The sequence below is a fragment of the Galeopterus variegatus genome, unplaced genomic scaffold (genome assembly GCF_000696425.1).
Source record: "Galeopterus variegatus unplaced genomic scaffold, G_variegatus-3.0.2 Scaffold5501, whole genome shotgun sequence".
Taxonomy (NCBI): Eukaryota; Metazoa; Chordata; class Mammalia; order Dermoptera; family Cynocephalidae; genus Galeopterus; species Galeopterus variegatus.
The window spans coordinates 140,583-152,637 of NW_007731612.1; the positions used below are offsets into that span (position 1 = coordinate 140,583).

The following is a 12,055-nucleotide window of genomic DNA, read 5'->3' on the forward strand; positions in this document are numbered from 1 at the left end:
CCAGGCTTTGCCTCAGGCAAACGGGTCCACATGGAATGGAGATGCTCCTCGGACACTCCCTGCATGGCTTCCTTAACTGTGTCAATTGGGCCTTTATTCTCTGAGTGACCCCATTTTGAAACCCCAGAAGTCTCTGACTCCTGCCTCTCCATGACCCTTTAATCAGTCAGCAAGAACTATCTACTCTTGGACAAATTATCCCCCATCTATTTTTCCCAGTTACCAATGACACCACTCTAGTTCAGGAATTTTTGTTACGCTCACCTAAAATGCTCCAATAGCTTGTTTTCTCTTCCAAACCGTCCAGCACACTCCTGCCTGATCAATCTAACTAAAAAAGTTGTTTTTCTTTCCTTCTCTTAAAAAAATTCCTGCTTAGAAGTCTTCAGTAATTTCCACACTGAATCTGAGTTCCTTAATCTGGCTTTCAAAGCAAGGCTTCCCTAATTTGACCCCTACTTAGCTCTCCAACCTTACCTCTCACTATTCCTCACTGTGATTCCTTTGCCAAACTGATTTACCGAATAGGCGTAGCAGATCCCCCACTTTGCATCTTTATCACATACAGTTCATCCTGAATGTTGTCTCCCCTGAAAACAGGCGTCAAATTCAACATCCTTCTAGGCTCAGTTCAATGCCACTCCCCCTCCAAAGTCTTCTGTGGAAAAACTGCATTTTCCAAAACCAGCCACAGTAACATTCCTGGTCCCATATGTGCTTTCAGGATCTTGCCTCCTCTATCAAGAGGGGAGTCTATTTTCCCTTGAAAGTGAATGGACCTCAATGCTGCAAGAAGAACCACCTAGCATGCTTTCCCACATGTGCTCTAGCGTGCTGGCTCTGTATGTGCTCGCTTGCCCCTTGGGACCCAGCCCACTCTAGAATGAGGAAGCTCAGACCACATGCAGAGCACGTGTGTAGGTGCTATGGCCAACAGTCACAGGCAAGTGAACAGCCAGTATCAACTGCCAGATGTGAGTATGAGCCTTCAAATGACCCAAGACCCTGCCTTAGAGCCATCCCAGCTACAGCTGAGTGGAGCAGAAAGGTGCTATCCCCACCAACCCCAGCTCAAATTGCAGATTCTGGAGAGAAACAGATATTCTTTTAAGCCATTAAGCTTCAATAGGTAATGAGAACACCCTCCATAATCCTACCCTGAAAGTGACCTGGCCTACTCTGAGTTCTTGGTACATTTGCTGGTCTCATCCACAGCCTTGTGGTGCTGATTATTCTCACTCCTCTATTGCTGACCTCTGCCACACCTCGGGCCACACCTCACACATGAAGGCTCTCAAATAGGCGCCGACCGCCTGAAAGAATGAAGGTTAAGACAATCACTTCTGAAATTTCAAAGAACCTAAGAACTCTCGGTAGCACTTTTAGAGCTGATGTGAGTCAGTCAATCTGGGCCGATCACCCAGATGATTGCAATTGTTATCTTTAAAAACGACTAATCAGATTCTGTTTTAAAGAAAACAAAAATGCCTTCTGCTTCTGAGCTACAAGAAAGGCCCTGCGAGGCAGAATCCGGCGGTGTATAAGTCACTGCCATGTGACCCTGCCAGCCTGGGTTTCTGAGGCGTTCTAGAAGAGCAAAGATGCCTCTTCCTTCGTCCCATTAAAAAGTGTCTGCTCCTATAATGTTTCTTTTATAGCTGCCTTTTTATAACCCCAACTTGTTCTTCCTTTGAAGAGGGTAAAAAACTAAACGTAAGGCAGATGATCCGCGGGGCGAGGGCGGGTCTCTTCTGGGCCGGCCGGTGGCCTGCGACGCTCGGAAGCACGTGTTGCTGAGCCACCTCCGGGACCGCCCCTGTGAAGCTACCTGGGCCTGTCCGAGGCACTGCACCTGCGCGCCCGGCTCCTCGGCCTCTGGCTGTTGGGCTCTTCTTTCTGCAAACACGACACGGCACGTGCCGGTGGGGAGGCGCGTCCCGGGCCGGCGTCGCCCCAATGGCCCGGCCGCCCGCTCCTCCCGCTCCTCCCGCTCCTCCCCGCCGGGCCTCGCCTCCGCCCCCGGCGCACTCACTGTCCCGCAGGCGGCGCTTGTGCGCGGGGTCGCAGCGCCGCTTCCGGTCGAAGTAAACACAGTAGCCGAAGAAGGCGACGGTGCCACGGGCCGCCAGGGCCGCCAGGAGGCAGAGGAGGCTGCGGACGCAGGACATCCGGCCGCGGGCGTCCCGCGAGCGGAGCGTTGGGCGCGGGCCGGAGAGCGCGGGGACCCGGGCGGCCCCTCCCGCGAGCGGAGCGTTGGGCGCGGGCCGGAGAGCGCGGGGAGCCGGGCGGCCCCTCCAGGCCTCGTGGCTAACGCGTGGGCGCCTCGCACCGAGGCTTGTGGACAGATGAAGAAACGGAGGGTCCCAGAAGGACCAGTGTGGCAGGTCCCACAGCCACCAAGTTCTCAACCCCTTCCCCAAACACGCCCCTGCCCCTATGTTTAGGACACTCAGTCAAATCACAGTATGCTGGGGACTCTGGTTAGCTGGAGTCCAGGGTCGTCCTTCGGCGTCTGTTCTGTCACCTGCAAAATTGAGTCTAAGGTCAAGCTCACAGTACCTAACACTAGCACATATTCCCCAACCTTGGTCTCCCTTGTCACCTGAAAGGATCCAGCAGTCCTAGGTCTCCAACCACCTTAACTCAATAGCGGGAGGAGGGAGGAATTGTGAAGCAATAATATTTAGTTTAGAAAAAAAATGTTAATTTGCTAGTCTTGGCCTGACAGTCAAAGGTCCCAGAACAAAAACAACTCTGAGAAGCCCACTATACTTACTGGCCTAAGTGCTTTTCTTTCTAGTATTTGTCTTATTCAGCAGACATAGCAAAAAGAAAGGAGGTAAGGTTTTGCTCCAAATACCAGAGTTTTGGTTTTTATACTAAAGCAAAGAGAAGGCATAAGCTAGGTAAGGACCTAAATAAGTAAATAATTTCTTTTTTGTTTAGGTTATTCAGCCGCTATTTACTAATGTACTATTTACCGATATTACTAGTGTGTGCATATAGCAAGGTGCTCACCAGTGGGGCAGAGACGCAGCCCCAGCCCTAGCAAATTAGGAGCTAGCAGGTACAAGTTACATCTCGTTGCTTTCTTGAATGCTCTCTGTTTCCCCCTATAATAACTCAATTTTCTGGTTGAGAACTTTGTTATTGAGAAAACCTGATTGTAAACACAGAGGGGAGGACAACATTAGCATCCAGTAAGTGTTACTGGCTCTCTGGAACAGGTTTTTTGTTCAGAATCTTGGCAATGGGTTTAGCCCAGCTTAAAATGATTTTTTTTAGGTTGATTACACTTGTCTTCTAACCCATTCTCCCACTCCCCTTCCCGTCCTTCACCTGCACTGAGCTCAGCGTTAATCCCTGTGGTATATACAGTGAGGTGGGGATAGGGAACCTGTCCAGACTAGGTGGGTGTTTAGGGCAAAGTAAGCAGTGGCATATAAAGGTAAGAGAATTATTACAGCAATTAGAAATAAACAGATTACTGAAGTTGAAATTACCACAGAGTACATGAGGAAAAGTAATTGAAACATTTTCAGACAAGTTTCTATGGTAAAGATAGATATTTTCTTCTCAAATGTAACAACATACTTGCTAATTTGGTGCTCAGAATTCTTATAAAGCTTTGGTCTTTTCAAATTGAGATAGCATTAATAGTGTCCCCAAACACGGTTCTATGCTGGATGATAGCCCTTTCTTTTCAACAGTTTTATTGAGGTATACTTGATATACAATAAATTGCATATATTTAAAGTGTACAATCTGATAAACTTTTATGTACATATACATCCATGAAACCATCATCAAAGTCAAGATAGTAATCATACCCAGCATCCCCAAAGATTTCCTCAGGCACCTTTTTAATACCTTCCTCCACCCTTCCTTCCTCACCCTCCCTGCTACCATTTCCTACCTTCTGTCACTACAGATTGGTTTGCATTTTCTAGAGCATTATATAAATAGAATCATACAGTATATACTCATTTATTGTCTGGCTTCTTTCACTCAGGATAATTATTTTGAGATTCATCTGTGTCATTGTATCAATAGTTCATTTTTATTGGTAAGTAGTATTCCCTTTTATGGATATATTGAAATTTGTTTAACCATTCATCTGTTGATGGACATTTGGATTGTTTCCATTTTTTGACTATTACAAATAAAGCTGCTATAAACATGTATATACAGATGTTCATATGGATGTATCTTTCCTGTTCTCTTGGGTAAATACCCAAGATGAAATAGATGGATCATGTGGTAGGGTTATGTATTTTTTTTTTTTAAAGAAAATGACAGTTTTCAAAAATGGTTATATCATTTTGCATTCCTATACCCAGTGTATAAGATTTCCATGTGCTTCATATCATTGTCAACATTTGCTATGGTCAACATTTTAATTTTAGCCATTCTAGTGTGTGTGTAATGGATCTCCCCATGGTTTTATTTTGCCTTTCCCTAATGCCTAATGATTTTGAACGACTTTTTTATAGACTTTACTTTTTAGAGCAGTTTTAGGTTCACAGCAAAACTGGGTGGAAAATAGAGTTTCCACACGGCCCTTTTCCCCACACATGCGTAGCCTTATCCACTATCAATATCCACCACCAGAGTGGTACATTTGCTACAGTTGATGAACCTACATTGACACACCATTATCACCAAGTCCATAGTTTAGATTAGGGTTCTCTGTTGGTGTTGTACAAATGTATAATTGTTTGGAAAAATGTAGAATGTACATGTATCCACCATTATAGTATCATAGAAAATTGTTTCACTGTCCTGAAAATCCCTTGTGCTCCACTTGCTCATCCCTCCCCCTCCCCTAACCTCCAGCAATCACCGATGTTTTCACCATCTCCATAGTTTTGCCTTTTCTGGAATGTCAAGTACATAGTTGGAACCGTACAGTATACAGCCTTTCCAGATTGCCTTCCTGCACTTACTAATATGCATTTTATTTTATTTTTTCAAGGTAAATAACATTTTAATGTAATATGTATTTTAAAATAAAAATTAATGCTAGAAAGAAAACAACGATGAACAAAATATCACCATTTGAAAATAATGACAGGATCAGTATATTCGACTTTTCTTGTCCCTAGAGGGTCAAATACGACTCTGCACTGTCACCAGTCAGCTGAGGCTGGCAGAATTGTCAGGGACATTTTTGCAGCAACACGGAGAGCTCACACTGAGAACGAAGCCACAGAGATGAAAGCAGAACCAAGAAGGAAATAGAAGTTGCGTTCTGCTGCTGTGTTTGAGTTCCTCAGTCCAGCCATGCCTGAAAGTAAGATCTAGTGGACTTTGTGTGATAGGAGCCTCATTCCCTTGTTTTGCTTAAGTCGATTTGAATTGGATTTTGATCCTTCCAATTCAAAGTGCTAGGGGTGGCCGAGAAAGAAACCAGTGGCACTCTGACGTGCCATGCCATGAGACAAGCTGGATATCCCTTTCATTGCCTGGGACTTCCCCAAGCTCTCCTCAGTTTGATCAGTTTTCACCTTCATTCTCTCCTCAGAGCAAGTCTTCCTCACACCTGCAGCCTCAGAGAACCTCAGAAAGACCACAAAAAGTTTCTGAGGATCATGACATCGTTAAATGTGTTTTAATCATAATGACACTGTTTCTACTGCTGCCTTAGTGATGACAAAGACATAGTCCATTTACATGATAAGGTTAAATAAATTCTATGGGTTGGCTACTGCAGGAAGCTGACCACCTGCTTATAGGATTTTTGGTAAGAAATGAATTCCGAGGCCAAAACCCTGATACATCATAACCTTTGGGGATATAGCCCATTTGTGTTTGGGGGACTTCCCATACATTCCAGCTGTGTCACTGATTATTTTGTTAGGCTTCTCACTGTCCTTAATTCAATCAGTCAGCAGCTTTGAGCCCCAGCTCTGCATGGAGCCCCGGGCTAGGCACTAACGACAAAAAAGTAAGCAAAGTACAGGTCCTGTCCTCAGAAAACTGACTGCCTAGCAAGGAACTGCACAGTCAGCATGCCCAGGAATGTGAGCTCAGGGCTCCCATGTGGGTTCCCACAGAATCTTTTCTCTGCCTTCTTTGTGTCTCTTCAGGTCATGCACCTTCACAGTGACTGAATTCATGTCCGTCTCCTCCCCTGTGTGAAGGAAATGGTTAATGGACATCTGTGGTCAGCACCCAAGGACGTGTTCACTTGGTGAACTCGCAAACGAGTTAACCAAGAAATGTCAAGGATTGCAAACAATCCTTGAGAATGCTTGAAGTTGTGAGAATACTTTCTTGGGATGTTCCCAGGAGGCGGATTATAGATAACCAAGTGCTTGAGAAGGGAGGTAATGGCCTTCTGCTCTTGAGAAAAGTATAACAGAATTTATGCATTAATGCTTATCTTGCATGCACAAGCTTGCTAAATGTAATAAAAGCCGTAACAGTGGCTGGGTCGGCGCTACTCGCCTGAGAGCGCAGTGGCCCCCCGCTCTTCACCTGCATCTCGTCTGCTGTGTCATCCTTCGCGTCTCCGATCATGTTAATCAACGCCTGTGGTTTCATGACAGTTGAAGGGACTTTGGTCTGCTGAGAACATCAACTGCACATATCAACTGCATCTTTCCACCCACTAATATGCATTTTAGTTTCTTCCATGTCTTTTTATGGCTTGATAGCTCATTTCTTTTAGTGCTGAGTATCATCCCACTACCAGGATGCACTGCAGTTATCCACTCACGTACTTGGAGGATATCTTGGTTGCTTCCAAGTCTGGCAATTGTGAATACTCGTAAAGCTGCTATAAGCAAGTGTGCAGGTTGTTATGTGGACATGGTTTTCAACTCATTGCAGTATATATTAAGGAGTGCAACTGCTGGATCATGTGGTAAAATTATGTTTAGTTTCGTAAGAAACTAAAGACAGCCGAGTTGTCTTCCAAAGTGGCTAGACTGTTTTGTATTCTCACCAGCAATGAATCAGAGTTCTAATTGCTCCACACCCTCATCAGTATTTGATGTCAGTGCTCTGGATTTTCACCATTGTGGTAGAAATGTAGTGTTATCTTATCGTTTTAATTGGCAATTCCCAAATTCCCAAATGATGTATTATATTGAACATTTTTTAATGCAGTGCTCTGGATTTTCACCATTGTGGTAGAAATGTAGTGTTATCTCATCGTTTTAATTGGCAATTCCCAAATTCCCAAATGATGTATTATATTGAACATTTTTTAATGTGCTTATTTGCCATCCGTATATCTTCTTTGGTGAGATGTCTGTTCCAAATCTTTTGCCCCTTTTTAAATCAGGCTGTTTTCTTAGTGTTGAGTTTTAAGAGTTCTTTATATATTTTGTGTAACAGTTCTTTATCAGGAATGTCTTTTGCAAATATTTTTTCCCAGTCTGTTGTGCTCTCATTCTCTCGATGAATACCTTTTTTATTGCTTGTTTGCACATCTTTAGGTGAAATGTATGTACACATTTTTAGTCCCTTTTATAAAATTGCACTTTTTTTTTTTTACTGTTGAGTTTTGACAGTTCTTTATGTAATCTGGATACAAGTACTTTATCTGATATATGCTGTGCAAATAGTTTCTCCCAGTCTGTTTCTTGTCTTTTTATTCTTTTAACAGTGTCTTTTAAAGAGTTGAAATTTTTTATTCTGATGAACTCCAATTTATCAATTTGTTCCTTTATGGATTGTGCTTTTGGTGTTGCATCTAAGAAATCTTTACCTAACCAGTTAAGCACAAGGTCAGAAAATTTTTCTCCTATGTTTCATTTAGAAGTTTTACAGTTTTCGGTTTTGTGATCCATTTTGTGATCTATTTAAGGTTGTGATCCATTTTGAGTTTTTGTATATGATGCAAAGTGTGGATCGAAGTTCTTTTTTTTTTCTGTACCTCAATGTTCAATTGTTTCAGCACCATTTCTTTAAAAGGCTGTCCTATCTTCACTATATTCCCTCTGCACCTTTGTCAAAAATCACTTGTCCATATATGTGGAGGCTATTTCTGGACTCTTTCCTGTTCCGTTGATCTGTTTGTTCATCTTATTCCAGTATCACACTGTTTTGATTACTGTAGCTTTATAATAAATCTTGAAATTAGGTAATGTTAGGCTTCCAACTTAGTTCTCACTCAGAGTTGTTTTGGCTATTCAGGTTAAGGAAGTTTCCTTCTATTCCCACTTCACTGAGAGTTTTTATCAAGAATGGATAAATGTTTTTTCTGCATCATAAGGTTTTCTTTTTTAATTTGTTAATATGGTGAATTACATTGATTGATTTTCTAAAAATATTAAATCAATACTGTATTCCTGGAATAAATTCCACTTGACCCATGTTGTATTATCCTTTTAATATGTTGTTGGATTTTGCTAAAATTTTATTTAGAATTTTTGCATATATGTTCATGAAGGATATTGATCTTTAGTTTTCTTTTCTTGATATGCCTTGGTCTGGTTTTGGTGTCAGAGTAATGCTGGACTCGTAGAGTGAGTTGGAAGCATTCTACCTCATCAGTTTTTTGGAAGAGTTTGAGTAGAATCAGTATTATGTCTTCCTTTAATGTTTGGTAGAATTCACCAGTGATGTCAGCTGGGCCTGGAGTTCTTGTTTTGTTTTTATGGGAAGATTTTTAACTTAAATTCCTTTTCTTTAGTAGATATAGCTCTATTCAAGTTATCTATTTCTTCTGAGTAACCTTTGATAATTTGTGTCTTTCAAGGAATTTTTCTATTTTAGCTAAGTTGTCAAATTTACTGGCATAAAGATGCTCATGATATGCCCTTATTGTCTTTTTAATAGCTATAAATACAATCTGTAGTGATGCCATCTCACTCTCCTGATATTGGTAATTTGTGTCTTCCTCTTTATTTCTTGATCAGTCTGGCTAGAGGTTTATCAATTTTATCCATCTCAAAGAACTAGATAGCTCTATTTTTGAAATCTATTATTGTCACACTGAGTCATTGTGCCGAAATCCTACTCTGCCAGAGCAGAACATGGTATACAGAAGACACTCTATTAATATTTGTTGAGTGAACCAACGAATGAAAAACAAAAAAATGGAACCACTGATTTCTGATTTCTCTGTGTAAAGTCCTATTTATATCAGTACATTAGTACTTATAAGATATAACTCAGCAGAATCTTCAGAGGCCAAGTTAAATGAAAGGCTTTAAAATGTGTCCCAAGAGGGAAGTTCCTACCCCAGACAGCAACAAGGTGGCAGCCACAGTTGACTATGGAAGATTCTCACAAGTGTAACACTTCAGAGACAGCACCTCAACCTGGTTCAACAGTTCAGGGAACTCATATTTCTCATATTGCTCAACAGGTTTCTTGACTTCCGGTCAAGAGGGTGGAATAGACGGTCCCTACTGTCACTCTCTCCCACAAATCAACCGATTTACAACGATAAAAACATAACATCAAGTGCATACGGAATGGGGATACGTCTAGCGGGGAAGGCAGAAGCTCCGTGGAGACCACAAGCCCTGCAGGGCCACCGTTGCACAATCCAGCAGAAAGGCTTCACCGCCGCCATCCAGCTCCATTCCCAGCCCGGCTGAGCGCGCAAAGATTGGGGAGACGTCCGGCAGGGGAGGCAGAGGCTCGGAGGAAACCACACACGCTGTGGGGCCGCCACTATGTGATCCAGCAAGTAGGCTACACCACAGGCACCCAGCTCCATTCCCAGCCTAGCCTAATGCACACAGAACCGGGTGACATCTGGCAGGGGAGGCGGGAACACTGCAGGGATCACACCACTGCTGCACATGATCCAGCAACCCGGCCCAGTGTGCACAGAGTGGGGAGACGTCCAGCGGGTGAGGCAGAAGCTCCACAGTGACCGCACACCCTGTGGGGGGGCCGCTGCCGCATGATCCAGCAGCAGGTAGGCTTCACCACCACCACCCAGCTCCATCCCAAGCCCGGCCCAGTGTGCACGGAGCAGGGAGACATCCAGCAGGGGAAGGGGAAGCTCTACAGAGACCATACGTTCTTGGGGCCGCCACTATGTGATCCAGCAGGTAGGCTACACCACAGGCACCCAGCTCCATTCCCAGCCTAGCCTAATGCACACAGAACCAGGTGACATCTGGCAGGGGAGGCGGGAACACTGCAGGGATCACACAACTGCTGCACATGATCCAGCAACCCGGCCCAGTGTGCACAGAGCGGGGAGACGTCCAGCGGGTGAGGCAGAAGCTCCACAGTGACCGCACACCCTGTGGGGGGGCCGCTGCCGCATGATCCGGCAGCAGGTAGGCTTCACCACCACCACCCAGCTCCATCCCAAGCCCGGCCCAGCGTGCACGGAGCAGGGAGACATCCAGCAGGGGAAGGGGAAGCTCTACAGAGACCATACGTTCTTCAGTGCCTCTGCACATCCCAGCAGCCCAGCTCAGTGCATGCAGAACAGGGAGACATCCAGCATGGGAGTTGGAAGCTCAGCAAAGACCACACACACTATGGTACAGCCCCGTGACCCAACAGCCAGGCCAAGTCCAAGCTGACCAGAGAAGTGGCTCCCCGGAGAGGCCCAAGACACAAGGCAACCACACATGCAAGGCACTAGGGGCCAACTGAGCAGTCACTGAGGTAGCCATACCAAATTGGCAACCCCAGCAACATATTAGTCAGTCAATAGTGTCAAAACTGTGGACTGTGAAACCCCCTGCCACAATGAATGAACATCAAAGATACCAGAAATAGGAAAAATCAAGAAAGTACAACACTAAAGGGTAATAACTCTCAAGCTCTAGATCCTATAGAACAAGAAGCCCTTGAAATGACTGACAAGGAATTTTGAGTGATAATTCTAAGGAAACTGAATGAGATACAAGAAAACTCAGCTAGACAATAGTGGCAGAAAACTTCCCAGACATAAGAAAAACCACAGATCTACAGATCCAAGAAGCTCAACGATCTCCAAACGTATTCAACCCAAAAAGGGCTTCACCAAGGCATATTATAGTCAAAATGGCAAAACTCAAGGACAAAGAGAGAATCTTGAAAGCTGCAAGAGAGAAGCATCAAATCACCTATAAGGGAGCGCCAATCAGACTAACATCAGACATTTCATCACAAACCCTAAAAGCAAGAAGGGAATGGGATGATATATTCAAAATACTAAAAGACAGAGATTGCCATCCAAGAATACTCTACCCTGCAAGGCTATCCTTCCGAAATGAAGGGCAAATAGTATATTTCTCAGACAAACAAAAACTGGAGTTCACCACCACACAACCACCCTTACAAGAAACTCTCAAGGGAGTACTGGGTTTGGTTCCTGAAAAATAACTACCACTGGCATAAAAACCCAAGAAAAATCTAAACCCACTAGTATAATAAAAATGGCATTCATGAAGGGAAAACAAACAAAAAGGCCACCTACAACCCAAGGAATCAACAAATACAGAAAACAAACAGTAAATCAGAAAGCAAGGAACAAAAGACACCTATGACAACCAAGCAACAATCAATAAAATGCTAGGAGTAAATCAACACTTTTCAATAAAAAATCTTAATGTAAAAGGCTTAAATTCCCTAATCAAAAGACACAGACTGGCTGACTGGATTAGAAAGGAGGACCCAACTATATGCTGCCTATAAGAACACACAGAACCGGGTGACATCTGGCAGGGGAGGCGGGAACACTGCAGGGATCACACCACTGCTGCACATGATCCAGCCACCTCACCCACAAAGACTCACATAGACTAAGAGTGAAAGGATGGAAAAAGATATACCATGCAAACAGAAAAGAAAAACAAGCTGGAGTAGCTATTCTTGTATCTGATAAAATAGACTTTAAACTAAAAAACATAAAAAGAGACAATGAGGGACACTATGTAATGATAAAAAGATTTATCCATCAAGAAGACATAATAATCAAAAATATATACGCACCCAAAGTTGGAGCAGTCAGATTTATAAAACAAACTCTATTAGACCTAAAGCAGGAAATAGACACTAATACCATAATAGCAGGGGACCTGAACACCCCACTGTCAATATTGGACAGATCATCTAGGCAAAGAATCAGCAGAGAAACACAAGATCT

General features: G+C 43.6%; 1 protein-coding gene across 1 annotated transcript in view; it reads right to left on the bottom strand.

Moving 5' to 3' along the window:
* The window catches only part of TOMM20L (translocase of outer mitochondrial membrane 20 homolog (yeast)-like), a 12,711-nt gene extending 10,543 nt beyond the window's left edge, over window positions 1-2,168 (bottom strand). The window contains 2 exon segments of the mRNA XM_008589529.1: window positions 1,853-1,896; window positions 2,033-2,168. Of these exon segments, the coding sequence (XP_008587751.1) occupies window positions 1,853-1,896; window positions 2,033-2,168 (180 nt within the window).
* Between the last annotated feature and the right edge of the window lie 9,887 nt (window positions 2,169-12,055).